A 16,255-nucleotide genomic window follows, 5' to 3' on the forward strand; every position below is an offset into this window, starting at 1 on the left:
TGCTTGCAATTATTTAGTCATCCTCACCACCACCTTTGTCTGTCCGCACAACACGCAGATGTTTGAATCTTCATTCTTGACTTTGTGAGAGTCTTACTTTGTTTTAACACTCACTGCACGCTGTTGCTGCCTGTGACTAAAGCACCAAGACTGTGGCCAATCTCAGAAGCTAAGCAGGTTTGAGCCTGGAAAGTGCTTGGATGGGCAACTGTTATCGCATAAAGCAGGAGTCGCAGGCCTTCTGTGCAACAAGCTGAGGGGCAGAGGGCATCGCAGCAGAACGGATTGCTGTGTTACATTTCTATATATCTACGACTGCACTCTCTGCCATCACTAATCCCACAACTGACCGGCCTCATGAAGTATGTTCAGATAACCACCACGACTTACAGGGGGCGTGGGGAGGCACTCATCCAGCAGTGGATTGCCGAAAGGGCTGTACATGTGCACAGAGTTGCTACTAAATGGCAGACGGTGTAGGGGGGTGATCTCACCCTGGTCAATGTGACTGGTCACGCTACATTTTGATAGACGAGTTCGTGATTTTGCTGCCGTGCCGTGGCGGTACACCACTCCCCCTCGCCGCACCTGCCCACCTCACTTGGTGGATCGGCAGGGTGAAGTGTGGGTACTCCCACCTAGTCCAAGTCAGACCAGTGTGGAAGAGTAGTCCATATACAGTTCCCTCTCGAGGTGCTCTCCGAAGCTCCTTCTGCCGGCAGTGGCGTGAGCAAGCAGTCGCAGGACTGCGCCTTTATCTTTACCGATTGGAATTGATGTTAAAACGAACGTTTTCCTCCAGCTTTGGATCGTCACAATTTGATTGACCGATCGTATGGTTAACATGGCTAAGTTGTGTATCTTTTCCAAACGCCGTCGACCGACCGTATAGATTATATGAATCGTGGGGGTTTGCTTTTTCTTATAGACATACAGTGTGAGTTTCTTGGCATTCGGTGCGATGATTTTATTTTCAGTGCAAAGGGAGAAAACATTTTGGCTTCCACGCTTTTCTTAGAAAGACGCTTCCACCCCAACGCGTGTGCGCCGTGCCACAAGCCGGACGTTCCAAGTTCCGTTGTTGAACCTCGTGACGTGATGCGCCAACTCGGCACCAATTTGCAGCCCCCCTCCCCTAACGAGCATCCAGAAAGGCACTTTTTTTCCAAGAAGAGAATCGATTAATAATGTGCGTGCGTCACAGAGAGAGAGAGAGGTGTGAAGTGCCCACAGTGGGCATTCAACAACAGCCATTACCAGGCACAGCTGGCGGCTGGCTGTGAACACAGCTGATGGAATTAACACATCGGGGGGAAAATAAAACTGCGAAGGAAACATTTATGCAATTGATTATTGAACAAAGAAAGTATAGTGATACGCGGGGTCAGTCAACGACTGGTTCGCCAACACTGGCGGACAAGCGGAGGTTCATCGCTGCCGCAACGATTCGAACTCCTCCGTTGTTGGCGATTTGCGCGTCTGCGGCCGACGGTCGAACGCATCTCACTTCGGTTCGAGCGGCGTCGTTTTTCGCTTCGTGAGGACGTATCCTGCGCGCCGACATATTGGAAAGGATTTTAAGAGTTTGTTTTTATTGAATTGCTATTTTTTTTGCCGGGCAAAAGAGAAAGCGGGAGAAGAAAGGCTTCTCGGGCCCCGGCTCCTGTCGTACACGCGGAGCGAGGCATGCGAGCGCGCCAGCTTGCAGTTCACGTTACAGTTAGCGCCGGCGGAATTTACTGCCATCAATTTTGGTTCGGCATGCAAATTGCCTCCTAATGAGACCCGCGGTGCAAGGAGGGCACTGCGGGGAATTCCGCCGCAGCAGCAGCAGTCGCATTACTCGTCCTCGCGAAGAGACTCGAGCTTTGCAGTGCCCGTCAGCTCGCGGGCAGTTGTCACAAATCTCAGCGACTGTGACCACAGCGCTTCAATAATTAACTACAGCGCCCACCGTGAAATGTGTATTCTGTTGAGGTCTTTTTTTCCCTTTGTGAAATTAAATTCCCCCCCCTGGCTGGGCAGCACAGTAGCTCACAGTGCCAGTCTGTGTTCAAAGCTGCATGCCACCCTAGGTCGACTTTGTGAGCTACGAGTTCCAGTTGTTTGAAGGTAAAAGCCCCGCGCAATTTGCCTGCTCATGCCAATGGTGGCCAAAGGGCCCTCAGTTGAGGGAGATCAAGAATATCCTCCCAACAGCAACAGGAATGTCCTCCCAACAACAACAACACGAAGAAGAATGTCCTCCCTACAACAACAACAACAACAATGTCCTCTCAACAACAACAAGAATGTCTTCACAACAACAACAAGAAGCGTGTCCTTCCAACAACAACAACAAGACTGTCCTCCCAACAACAACAACAACAATAATTTATTCACAATAACAAAAAGAATAATGTCCCAACAACAACAAGAATGTCCTCCTACAACAACAACAACAACAATGTCTTCACAACAACAAGAAGAAGCATGTCTTTCCAACAACAACAACAAAAATGTCCTCCCAACAACAACAACAACAACAATGTCTTCACAATAACAACAAGAAGAATGTCCTCCCAATAACAACAACAAGAATGTCTTCACAACAACAACAAGAAGCATGTCTTTCCAACAATAACAACAACAAGAATGTCCTCCCAACAACAACAACAAGAATGTCCTCCCAACAACAACAACAAGAATGTCTTCACAACAACAACAAGAAGAATGTCCTCCCAACAACAACAACAAGAATGTCCTCCCAACAACAACAAGAATGTCTTCACAACAACAACAAGAATGTCCTCCCAACAACAACAACAAGAATGTCTTCACAACAACAACAACAAGAATGTCTTCACAACAACAACAACAAGAATGTCCTCCCAACAACAACAACAAGAATGTCTTCACAACAACAACAAGAAGAATGTCCTCCCAATAACAACAACAAGAATGTCTTCACAATCACAACAAGAAGAATGTCCTCCCAACAACAACAACAAGAATGTCTTCACAATCACAACAACAAGAATGTCCTCCCAACAACAACAACAAGAATGTCTTCACAATCACAACAACAAGAATGTCCTCCCAATAACAACAACAAGAATGTCTTCACAACAACAACAAGAAGCATGTCTTTCCAACAACAACAACAAGAATGTCCTCCCAATAACAACAACAAGAATGTCTTCACAACAACAACAAGAAGCATGTCTTTCCAACAACAACAACAACAAGAATGTCCTCCCAACAACAACAACAAGAATGTCTTCACAATCACAACAAGAAGAATGTCCTCCCAACAACAACAACAAGAATGTCCTCCCAACAACAACAAGAATAATGTCATAACAGCAAAACAATAATATCCTCCCAACAACAACAGCAGGTTAGTTTCCTTTCTCTTCCACGCTGGTCTGACATCTTAGAGGTGGGATGTACCCACAATTCAGTACCAATGTGATTTAAGAAACTTGCCCGATATGTTTACTACTGCTCCAGTAAGTCGAACCGGCAAACTCCGCATTGCTGGTCCAACACAATCATGTTTTAGGCAAATATAACACCTCACACCGCTTGGGAGTGTCCGTGAAGCCGTAACTATATTTCCGGTTGCGCATGAATCAATCACGGTGAACATTTAAAGCCGCACACATATTACTTTCTCCACACCGAAACATCACTTTTCCAAGTGAAGACAATTTAATCTTCCTGTGGACATCGCCTTGCCTACAAAACACCGACTGCTGAGATGGAATCGATTCACTGCCTACTTCGTTTAGCACGGTTGACCACGTACAGTGCGAAAGAAGTTCAACGTACATGCGTACATTAAGGTCGAAGGCTGTCTTTGTTGTTGCTGCTCATCAAACAGGATAATTTCACTCGCGTAATCGTACACCTTTGTATATAAGTTTATAAACGATAAAAAGAGTCGTTGGGCCAAAATTAAATCCTTGGTGAACACTTTGGGTTAATTAATAATACTCCAGAGTCTATAAACTCCTTAAGTTCGTCGAGGGTGTGCACACGACACAATTATCAAGGCACACGTTCCTGTGCTCGTCCGCCTCGTTTGCTTTACTGACAACGCCGCAACACCTCTGCCAAATAACACCGTGTCCCATGTCACCGGGGACGCTTTTAGCACAATGTCTCTTCTTCATAGCGCATCGTTCTCTGCACTGGATTTTCACAGGTTCAGTTGCACGTAAAAACTACCGGAAGACGAGCAAAATGACACAATAAAAAATGTGTTAATTAAATAGCACAGTGTTAAATAGGACTTTCATCACTGTCTATGATTCATCATTGTTGATGAGGATATGCATTTACATTTATCTTGTTCCATTGAATCTGCGTTGATGTGACATTTTTGCTGGTGTAATCCAATTGGTTTTTTTAATGCACAGTAAATTTCTTTAAATACGAGTGAAAGGAAAATGTAAAAAACACATTTATACGAAGTCCTTCGTGAGCCTTTTCAGTCAAAACTTTCTCAGTCGCTGCTCCCACGGCTAAGGAGGTTTTCCTTCCTGTTCAGTCGAAGCCCAAGGCCTCCTCCAAGTTTTGTGCCCATGTCTGCCTCACTGTAAAGCATACACCGTAAACATTAGCAGCGTTGTGGAGCTTATAAGGAACAAAATAGATAAGCAACTAAATATTTAACCTTCATTTACACAATCCATGGCCCCACTGCCTTCTATCAAGTGCCTTCATCCACATTCCACCACAACGCCATCGCTCGTTCCCTCTCAAGGCCCTACAATTTCCACCCTTCCACCCATTGTTTAATTAAACACGCACAAAATATCATACGTATCTTCAAACGCTCCAGCCGGGCATGTCCATGTGTATAGCTCTCTGCGCTTTGTAAAACCAAGGTTGCAATCGCATTCTTGTTTTTTGTTATTCATTTGGCTCCGATATATCTTGTCTCGTTGCCTGAAGGCGACCTGTTGAGTCTATTGTCCCGCGCACTCGTTCGGATATTCATGACTCTCACCGGGCCCCTTACAAACATTTACATGCCGAGTAAGCAGCCACACGTTGTGCACTTAATGCCATCACCATAAAGAGGGCCTCAAAGCAAGCAGCAGGCTGCTTAATGCTACTGCCAATACACGGCCGTGCATTGTTCACGTCAAACGGCAGCGTAAGGATGGGACAGCATGCGTGCAGATGCATTGGCGCAGATGGATAATGTAGCATTTCACATTCCCTTTGCAGATTGCAGGGTTCAGTGCCTAGTTGTCCAAATAGGGCAGACATGTGCCCATCTATAATTTCAAGCGCATACCGTATTACTTGGGTAAGACACTTTTCAAAGTAAGACGCACTCCAAACTTGTTCCCGGTGTCAATAAAGCTAAACAAATTTGGTCACACAGACACATACCAATTGGATTATAAGACGCAGCCCCAACTTTAGATGTGTAGTGTCAACGATTCAGAGTTTCTAGGAGGCACTTTCTTTATTAGCGACTTCCACGGTCTCGTCCGCACACTCTCCCCAGTAGCTCAGCTCAGCCTGCACACAACACCGGCCGTTTAGCACTGACGGCGCTGACTGAGATAGCCAACTACCATCCTTCATAGCGCAGCGTCTAGCGGAGACGTTGAGCGGCGACGAGATGCCAGCGACGACGAGACGAGTTCACTCCCAGCACCGGCAGCCGTGAGCCCCCCGCTCTCGGCTCCTTTTATGCTCCCGGCGCGGCCTGGCTCCGCCCTGACCGCGCCTCCCTTCTCGAACCCTCCAGCAGGTTCCAGGTGCCTCCAGACGGAGTCCTCCGTGACCCTTGCCCCAGTTGCTCTCTCTGCCCACACGCCGTGCTCACGCCCTCACCGGCGTGTGTGCTGTCTGTCCACCACAGCTGCCGCTGCTGTCCACCAGCCGGCACTATTACACTACACATGTAAAACACAGGGGGGAAATGCGTCTTGTAATCTATAGATTACTGTGTAAGCAGCACTCATTTCTGTTTCTCCACATATAAATGAGTTTGTATAGAGTTTGAAGATGGTTTTGTGTTTCGGTATTGTTTGAACATAGAGCATGGACAGAAAGTTAGAATCGTAGAGGCCGTGGCAGCAATAGACGACGTTCGTGTTGCCCAACTGAAACAAAAGAACCCACTGTGGTTGTGTTCACCAGCGAAGCCGCCCATCTGTTCAGCAGCAATGCATGCATTTAAACGAGATCCGCAGTCAGTGCACGCAGAGTGCGCCCCGTCTACACACGCAGTGGAGCTCGCGTCGTCCGCGATTAGCAGCACTGATGTGAGCATCTTGTCGTGCTTGTGGAAAGTTCCCCACAGACCCAGAATCACATGTTGACAAAATGCATTGGTGACTGCAATTTGCTCCACTGTAGGGTAAGCACGGCGTGCTGACACGGCTCTAACGGTCAGTGCACGCGACTTGCGGCCCGCGGGGCGCCGATTCAATCTCCCGGCGTGGCAGTGGAGACAGCAGGGCAATGTTCTGGACCCCCCCCACACACACTCGCCTCTGTCCACCCAGCAGTATGGACGAGTGTAGCCACAGTTCATACGTCGGCAGGTCACTTGCGGTGAGGCCGAATGTGGGTACTCACCTCTGAAGAGGTGCACGTGGAAGAGTCGAGCGACATGACCCCCTGAGAGAGGCTGACTCTAGCGCTCCCTCGTGGAGTCTAGAGGGGCTCTCTAGAGGGGCTCTCTAGAGGGGCTGTCTAGAGGGGCTGTCTAGAGGGGCTCTAGAGGGGGGCTCTCTCGAGGGGCTCTTTGGAGCTCCGTCTAGCGGAGGCCTCAGTCCGCCAGCAGATGTGAGAACAAGTATTTGCAAGGCTGCACCTGTACCTTTTGTCGTTTACAATATACACGACACGATTTATATTCATGACGCACCCTTAATGCAACCACATCTCAAGACGGTACACATATAGAGTGAACGTGGACTATTTGACAATTTTAAGATTTTCTTTTTCAGTCAGCAAAGGGCGATGATGATGGATAACTATTCTACAAGACTGGAGAGGGATATTGAGATGACACTTTTTGTGGACGTGCAAATGAAGACAGTTCACAAAGAGAGACGAGACGGTCAAAGGCAGAGTAGAAGCCCAAATCACGACACTTCACAGAGGGGAAACAGTCAACCGTGGGCAGAGTGGAGGCAGCTGTCACATCTCCACTGCCGGTGGTGATGGAGACATTGACACGATTTCACCAACAGAGAAATGAGACGGGATGGACCGTTCGCGGATGCCGTGAATCGATCTCCGCGTGTAGATGTGACACAGGCCTCCCAAGACATCGCGAGGAATATCTTAACGTTGGCCAGCTGCTTTTTGATGTGCGTCTGCAATTTTTTTTCCGTGTCCGTGGCTTTCTCGTAGTTCCCCAATGTTAAATACGTTCGTCATACGTTTATATCTGCACATCCCTCTTTGTTTGCTGTTGGCAATACTGTAGCCGCTTATTGCTTGCGTGCAGTGCCTCGGTAGACATTTCTAAAGGCATTGTTGCAAAGCCGTGTACTCGCGTAAGGTAGTTGCAGTGATTGTGTTTGACGTAGGGTGTCTTCTTTATTGCTTTATAACGCTTTCCAACTGAGGTCGAAAGCATTCATGCATTAGCTCCATCCGCCCGCCTGTTTGTCCGCCTGCCTGTCTGTCCGTAACTTGGTGGCACGATAACTCTTGCAAGGAGGATCCAATGTGATTCGAAACTTTATATAAAAAGTTATGTTGCTATTCGGGGCTCTCCGTAGAGAAAACCGGCCGCACTGATCAAAGGGTTGACCGTGCGCACTCCCCAGCAGAGCCGCTATCCAAGCCATCGCGGCCTACGGATATCCTCCATCCCACTTGCCCGGCGCGAGAGTGATTGCTGTTATCGCTGACGAAATGCAGAGGAGGCCACACGCACGCTGGACAGCGTTACGGAATCCATGCATATGCATGATATGTCTTCGTCGTTTTATATTAAAGTTAAAATGTAACGCGATCTGTGTGTGTGTGTGTGGTGCCGGAGATGTTGGACAGTAGTGTGTGTTACCCGACCATAGCAGTTAGGGTTGCCATCTGTCCTGGTTTTCCCAGTATCGTCCACTTTTTAAGACAGCTGTCCTGGGACATAAAACAAACCAAAAAATCCTTTCTGAACGTGAGTTGCTCGAAATAATAATAATACGCCACTCAAGATGATGCATTTACGTGTGGTCCCCCCCCCCGCCCCCCACTTTGAGTATCGCGAGGTATTCTTCTTGGCATTTGCAACTCAGAGGTGGCAACCCTTGCGGCCGTGCCGAGCATCTAGTCAGAGCTCGCCCGCGGTGTCGTTTGTTGTCGGGCAGGTCGTGGGTGCTCGGGGCCATCGCCCTCCTCTGCCTGCTGGGCCTCACCTGGGTGTTCGGTTTGCTCTTCATCGACAAGGCCACGCTCGTCATGGCCTACCTCTTCACCATCTTCAACTCCTTCCAGGGCATGTTCATCTTCATCTTCCACTGCATCCTGCAGAAGAAGGTAACGGTAACAGCGACAACGACGACAATGGTTATAAACTAAAACTAAACTGTCGTAGAGGGCGTTCGTCCAGTGGCCACGGACGGCTGTTTCTGGCTGTGCCTCGCCCAACGCGTGAATGCGGAGAATGGGATTTGACTTTTTTCGCGTAGTTCCTGTTATCCGTGGAAAAAAAAAAGACCTGGATAACAGCAATTTTTGTAGATGGATTTGGGGCTGCGTATAAGAGAAACTTCGCAGTCTTTTTTTTCTTACTGATGGGTGAGACAATCAATGTAAGATCAAACTAATAATTTGGTGCTGCTGCTGCTGCTTTGGCAGCGGTGCAAAAGTGCAACAATGACAACGATCAATTCAACAATAACAACGATCAATTAAACTGGCTCGTTGTCAACAATGCTGCGGCCTCATCAGGAACAAATATATAATCGGTCGACGTTTTGGGCAATGTCCCTTCTTAATCGCACGTGAAGCAGGTGCATTGCCTGAAACGTCGCAGGACAGTATTGGGTTTAAAGATAAGATCAGGTGCATGGGATGAGAGTTTTACATGAAAGGATAATTAGCCATGGGACCCATAAAGGATGATGACTGAATGAGTGCACCATTTGGCATTTAAAAATCCGGGGGTCAGTTACCCTCCTCCACTTCGATGTCCCTTGCCTTGAATGGCTTCAGTGTCGGGTGCTGCGGTGGCGGCGAGGTGTCGACAACCTCTCCTGGTATGCAGGGGGTTGTGGTTTAGAACCCGACCCTGTTCTCCCCGTGGTCACGTGGGTTTTTTTTCCAGGTCCTCCGGTTTTTCCCTCCACATTTAGAATCAACATCACGCGTTTATACGTTTCCACGTGAAACGCTACTTCGTTTATCATTTGTGGCCACCTAGCTTCTGAAAAAGAGCTATATAGCTTATTGGGTCTCATCTTCTAAAATAAAACATAGTTTAGTTCTAGTCCCCACATGTGCAGGAAGCACTGAGGTGCTAAAAAAGAGAAAACTTTTATAAATGATCAATTGCGTGGTACGATGTGTCCGTGCACATGTATGACGAGAGTGAAGTGGCTGTTCATAGCGGTCTAATTCCGTTGGTACATTACGTACGTATTTCTTCGCGTACTTTCAGATTACAAACAAACTATTCGCATGGATTGTTTTTTGGCAGCGTTGCGGCAAAGACGGATAATTAAAAAAGAAACCGCTCACTACATTGGCCATGAACACTGGCTTAGGGCAGACCAGTATCTATTAAATAATTCTAACACTTTACGTAAATGGTGAGAAACTCATCAGACGATAACGTATGTCGGAGGCTAACATTTTTGGGTAATGTGGCCCTTCAGAGCAGAGAGAGCCCCGGAGTGCAGAGCTGTGGTGAATGCAGCCAGTTTATTTGATTCGTGCGGAGCGTACAGAAACACTGCTGTTTCCCTGAACAATGATAACTTTGCATGACTGGGTTAAGACCGCCGTTCCCACAATGAAAGTGAAATATTGCTCGGCGCTCAAGAGAATATGGGCAGAAGTGACTTTATTTGACGACGTGACCTATGGTTTTCCCAGACTCTCCGCTCTGTGCCACTGTGTGGAAGCCGGGGAGGGCTGTGCCTCATTAAACACAGATTTCACAAGCCTACATTTGTCACGGAAGGAGGCTGACATTATCTGTAAAAGATTGTGCTTTCATTTCTCATTTACACACAGACCACAAACATACTGGCCATATAAAGAGCACGAGTATTAGATTGTAACCCGCTACAATTCTGCATGAAGAATATACACCGTGCGTATTTGCTCTATTGCACACATAATGATTTGTTGAGTTTAAATCCATTGGGACGTTCACGATCGACCGATCGAATTGTGCGTGTGAGAATTGATTGTTCCAATTCTATGCTGTCGTATATGTAAATGTGCGGGGAGCGGTGGCGCAGCGGTTTATTGCCCCTTGCTGTGAACCCGGAAAGCTTGGAACGAGTGACGGCCAGGGCTAACGTCGGTGGCGAGCGAGAGCTGAACTGGTCACTTCGCAAACCCACACTGACCAGTGTGGGGAAGTGGTTTGACAAAAGAGCTGATCATCATTATTATTATTACTTCAATGTTATTAGAAAATGGGATGCAGTTGTTACATTTGAGAAAATGGAGTAAATTCAGTGTAATGAATGAGACAGGACAGACAAGAAGCAATGGAAAGATATATGATGAAAGTGAGATTACAATATACCACAAAAAGAGCTCCATAGCTCATCCGATTCCTCCAGTTTAAATAAAAATCAGATTCTGACGTATATAATATACATATTCATATTTGAGCAGGTAAGGCCCACTGAGCTATACAGCTCTTTTTCAGAAATGGCCTGGCAACAAACCAAAGCTCAATGGAAGTGCCTTATCATGTGGAAATGTATAGCAGCCGAATCCTCTAAAGGCCTGTGATGTTGATTATAAATGTAGAGGAGGAAGAAGAAAAAAAGCGGACCCGGAGAAAAATCCATGTGATGACGGGGAGAGAGACACGCACACTCCAAATATACAGCAGGCGTCAGGGTTAGGATCGAACCCACCACCTGCATACCAGGCGACCACGGCGCCCAATTTAATACGACAGATGGTGACACACGAGGAGGCCTTTGTGCAGCAGTGGAATGATCATGGCCGATGAGATGATGAAACGCATTATATTTTTTCTCGGTCACATCAATACAGTACGTTCATTTGTGTTCAACGTGTTTGGCAGGAGTGGAGTTAACATATTATGATGTAAACCTAATTATCCTTTGATCAAAATTGGCAGCAGAAAAGAGAAAATAATTCGGAGTGCAGAGAACTTGCTCAATGTGTGGGTTTGTGTCTGTGTGTCTGTGTGTCTGTGTGTCTGTGTGTCTGTCTTCCTCCGACAAGCGCCCTCTCGTGCTTCAGCCACGGGGAGCGGTCGTGTCGTGGTTAGCGCACTGCTCTACCAACCCGGCCACCTGGGTTTGATTCCCATTCACGGTCAACACCAGTGACGATTCTCTGAAACGGTCCTGGGCCTGACCTAGGTCGACTCAGCCTCAAATAAGTACTTGGTGCCTGTGTGTAAACATCACCACGAGGGAGACAAAGGCGGCCTGGCGTGGTGCTGGCCACCCACCCCCTTAGTGCGCCACAGTGCCGGGCTTCACAGGTGCTGCTCACTGACAGCAACAGTCTGGTCAGGCTATGAACATCACCCTCGTCGCTTTACTGTATGGTGGTGGTCTGTCGTGTGGATCAACTGGCAACTGCCATAGAAATGCGCAATTTCCATCGCTCTCTCAGAGCCACCAACAACAACTTGCACCCGTCCCTCCCCCACGCTTCATTTAATCGCAGGGTCGCTCTGACTGTAGCACCTGAACGTAAAGAGGTGCGAAGCTCTCATTAACAAATTGCAACGTGTTCAATAATTCCATGGCACCAGCCTCAGAGTTGGCAAGCCGTGGGCTAGGAACAGTCTGCCATACCTGGGGTTGCCACCTGTCCTGGGTTTCCCAGGACCGTCCTCCCGTTGAGGAGGCAGTCGTCCTGGAATTATGCGCGAGACTTCCTGAGACATCGCAACTTCTGTCGTTGGTCAGTTGCGCGATGGTGATTATAATAACAACGCAGCACTCAAGAGAGTGCGCTCGCATGTAGCTCTCCCCAGCTCCAGCGTTGCGAACAGAGATTATTCTCTCCATCATGGGTTCCGTTTTTTTTTTAACACACCTCAAAGGTGGCAACCCTAGCCATGCTGCCTTGGCTCATTACACCGGTGGGGCCCTGTTCTCACGGATGGTGCACACCGAGGGTCACCAACTGCTGGCCCCCAGAGCTGGTAATCTGGCTGGCATTGTAACAAGCTCGGCTTGCTGTGGATTGGCCCTATGAGTTGTAAGTACATTTCACCAAGCCCATGTGGCCACCTAACATAGGGCTAGGGATAGCGGGGGTGGGCGTATTATTATTTTATCACGGTGCAGTCTACACCCTTCATGGCCGGCTGGCGCAGCGGTATATTTCGTGACTCGCGGTTCGAAGGTTGTGGGTTACGTCATCATCATCATTAGCCGTGATCACTCCGACTGCTGCATGAACGCCTCCCCACTCCGCTGCGATGTAACAGCCCGGCCAGGATAGCTCCTCCATGTATTTCTCGGGTTGTGCCGCCGGGAGCGTGCGGACCGAAACGTCGGACACCCTGCTGAACAACGCGCGGGACGACCCGAAAATGCACCGCGACTACGAAGACGTAGGCAGCAGGATCAACCCGTCTCCTGCATGCACACGAGCTGATTTCAGCACTCCATCTCCACGGTGGACGTGTCATGGCAACGTCCCCTCGTCACTCCGGAGCTGATTAAATGATCACCGCTCTGTGAAAAGTCGACAGGAGTTGTCCTCTTCCTGTACTCGTCCTGCCAAAGGAATGTGGAATGTCCACCACAGACTCAGAGCTGTAAATTCAAGATGAACATCTTCTTTCGCTTTTCACAGTAGAATATATTTTACTGGTTGTCAGTTATCAGCACGGCTGTCACATATGCTCAGGGTGATTCTCGAGTCTTGCCAATGCACGCTAACCGCTCTGTACAAGCACGTGAATACGCACACGCGGAGAGCGCATCCACGCCGGCCGAGTATGAATCTAGGCCGGCGTCTTCGTAGATTGACTCCGCTGAGACTTGCAGCGCGCCTGGCGTAGGGCACCAGCACTAGAAGGTGAGGACAAGGATCGGTCTCGGCCCATTGGACTTTGGTTCCGCCAACCCTGGAGGTAGTTTCACCCTGCCGACGTTTCATTGGCTCTCGCTTGACGGCTTTATGTGCCAACAGCCTACGGAGGCTGTGAGAATCATGGGAGTACAAAATCCTCACATTAATTAGGTATTATGAGAATGAAAAGGAGATTGTAATTTCGATTTGATCAGAATGCCTTTTAAAATTCTCGTAGGTGACAAAAATTTCACTTGGGTATATTTGGCTTGTCTCTCTTAATTTTTTTCTGCATGGGCTCTCACCAACAATTAAAATGTGCATTTACGGAGGCCTCGCTTGATCGTAACCACAAGGGCGGCCGTCATAAACGCAGACATGTGTTTTGCCTGCTGCCGTGCCGAAGGTTTGAAGGACAAGATCCCTGTTTCCCGTAATTATATAACGTGTCATTCCGTGCCAGGGCTGCCATTGCACTGCCAATTGAGGATGCACAGCTCCCCAACACAAAGGAAGTCCATCACTTACTCCCCATCTGTGGATGTGATGTTCCGTCTCTGTCTTAAGTGTTGGGAATATGTTATTAACGGAACCATTGTAATTTCCTCCGAGATGGAGTAACCTTCAGGCTTGCGGGAATGGCCATTTTTGGAGCAACGGTTCTCATAAAAGTCACGACTTGAAGATAATTAGAGCCATCACAGAATAGTAACTGCACCCAGTTGTGCCTCTCTGAATGACTGCGCTGTTATGGCTGTGATAGCCGCCAACAGAGAAAGGAAAAAATACACCGCGCGACCTCAGAAAACTGGCCGCTGGTTTTGGACAAACGTACGATTATTGAGACGTTTTTTAAAAAGGTTTTCATATCCCCCACGTTGCATTGTAGCCGGTGGCCGTACCGTCGTTTTTCATCTAATGTAAATGGTGAGATTTTTGTTTTTCGCATCGCACCATTTGTACTCCAATGTCAAAGCTAATTTTTTTAAACTGATGAGCAAAGTTTAAAAAGGATGTCCATGCATCACACGGAAGTGAGTGTTTACCCTACGCAAGGAGAAGAGAGAAAAAAGAAAGCCAATCCCCCAGGAGTACACAGCCGTTGTTTCCCCAATGCTGTGCTGTGTATAGAGAGAGCCAGATTAATTAAGAGTACGGCCCGGGGCACAGCTGGATCGGGAGGCCTCTTGGGAAGCCGGATGCGCGACCGTGACCGAGATTCTGACACGAGCACGAGCCCTGGGGGCGGCTGGCACTCAGCTGCGATCTGCTTGTTTAATATCACAGCACCGGGCGCAAGCCCACGCTGTTCGCATGGGGCACCCAGCCTTAACTCTTGCGGGGGCCGTGCCCACGGACTGAGCAGTTCGTTCTTTTGAGCGCGTCGCTGCCCAAAAGGCCAAAGCCAGAGCCTTTCAAATGCCACCGTAATTATCGAAGCCGCTCTTCCCGATGGTTTGTGTTTGGGCGCGCTCCCGTTTAATCTGCTTCGGTGTTCTTTTCGGGTAGATATGACCTCGCGTATATGGAGTTTGGCAGTCGTCTGTAACGTGATCCGATTTGGCCCGGGTTTAAAGTGACCCAAGTAACCAGCTGAGCGTGAAACGCGCGAAGCGAGCGCTTCGCTTAAAAGAATTACGGATCATGAACATCGCGTGAAATTAAAACAATTGTGTTGGCCCGACGTGTTAACTCGTAAACCTGTCCCTGCGATCCATAACCGCACCTCGCTCACTGCCCTAGGCTCTTGCGCACCTACTGCCTTGCGAATGGCAGGGCTGACTAATAGGACCTCCTACTGCGTAGGTTTCCACACCTGCGCTCTTCGCCTTTGTTTTTTTCGGATTGTGCCGTGCATGCGCATTTTTTTTCGGCAATGTTTCGCCGCACGCGCCGGGAGCGTCTCCCGGGAAACTGAGAGTTCCCGTGGCGAACAACGCGCGGGCACAACCGACGAACAACACGCGCGGGCACAACCGGCAAACGCATCGGAGAGCTGTGGGGGAACGATGTAGTCACGTGTGGCGCCCCACCGGCCCGTGCCGTGGGCTCTAAACAACAGCTGGCCGTGCTGTGCCCACAGGTGCGCAAGGAGTACAGCAAGTGCCTCCGCCACTCGGACTGCTGCGGGGGATGGGGTGGAGACTCTTCCTACAACTCGAGCAAGAACACCAACTCCAGGAACAGCACACGCTACTCGCCAAACTCGCAGGTCCGTACCTGGTGCGGTGTGTAAACATCGCCACGAGGGAGACAAAGGCGGCCGGGCGTGGTGCTGAACCCCCACCCACTCGTGTGCCGTGCCGGCCTTCATAGGCGCTACTCGCTAACAGTACTTGCCCCAACAGTCTGTTTAGGCTATGCGGGGGGGATCTTTGTCTTTGTACGCGTGTGTGTACATGCGTGTGCGAACGCTTCCTCGCAAGTCCACCCAGGAGGTCACACGTGTGGTTCTACCCCGTGCCCGTGGTGCACCCAATCCATCCGGGTGGTGCTGTGGATAAGCACGTGACCCTCGGTTGGAAGTGACTTGCAATTACATTCTGGTCGAGGGTCGAATTGGCCCAGCGTCCCTTCAGTCCCGCTTTGTGGGAGGGCGCCATTGGGTGCTCTATCCAGAGAGACTTGTTCCGGTACTAGAAATGTGGAATTTAGCACGTAGATTTTTGGAGATACTCCAAGGTCTTGCAACTTAGGCTGCCAATTGCTCAACACGTGGCCTTTGCCCGAAGACCACACCGGCAAATGTGGACCTAGAAACACTGCTAAGGCACGGAGGCACGCTGCGTCTCACGCAACCCTGAAAATTTGCATGTTGCGATTTGAGTTATGATGAAAGGATTTCTAACGCTCCATAGATTCGACATCAGCGATGCCAAATAATTACCATCTGCTCATTTCACGTATTAATCAGGCTCAAGACATTTTATATAACCTCAACTGTATACAAATAAAATTCCCACGGCTTTGGATACATCACCTTGAGACGCAGTCACACGTAGACGCGACTGCCCGAGTCCAGATGTGTATTATGTAAATA

At 48.8% G+C, this 16,255-nt stretch overlaps 1 protein-coding gene across 10 annotated transcripts in view; it reads left to right on the forward strand.

Annotated features, from left to right (window-relative positions):
* The window catches only part of ADGRL2 (adhesion G protein-coupled receptor L2), a 158,039-nt gene that overhangs the window by 122,110 nt on the left and 19,674 nt on the right, over window positions 1–16,255 (forward strand). For all 10 annotated transcript variants that reach the window (XM_061564889.1, XM_061564897.1, XM_061564906.1 and 7 more), the window contains 2 exons: window positions 8,331–8,499; window positions 15,299–15,427. In XM_061564889.1, coding sequence (XP_061420873.1) covers window positions 8,331–8,499; window positions 15,299–15,427 — 298 coding nt within the window. The remainder of the gene's footprint in view (window positions 1–8,330; window positions 8,500–15,298; window positions 15,428–16,255) is intronic.

This window comes from Lethenteron reissneri, chromosome 4 (genome assembly GCF_015708825.2).
Source record: "Lethenteron reissneri isolate LAM-NWPU_2019-01 chromosome 4, ASM1570882v1, whole genome shotgun sequence".
In the NCBI taxonomy this organism is placed as follows: domain Eukaryota; kingdom Metazoa; phylum Chordata; class Hyperoartia; order Petromyzontiformes; family Petromyzontidae; genus Lethenteron; species Lethenteron reissneri.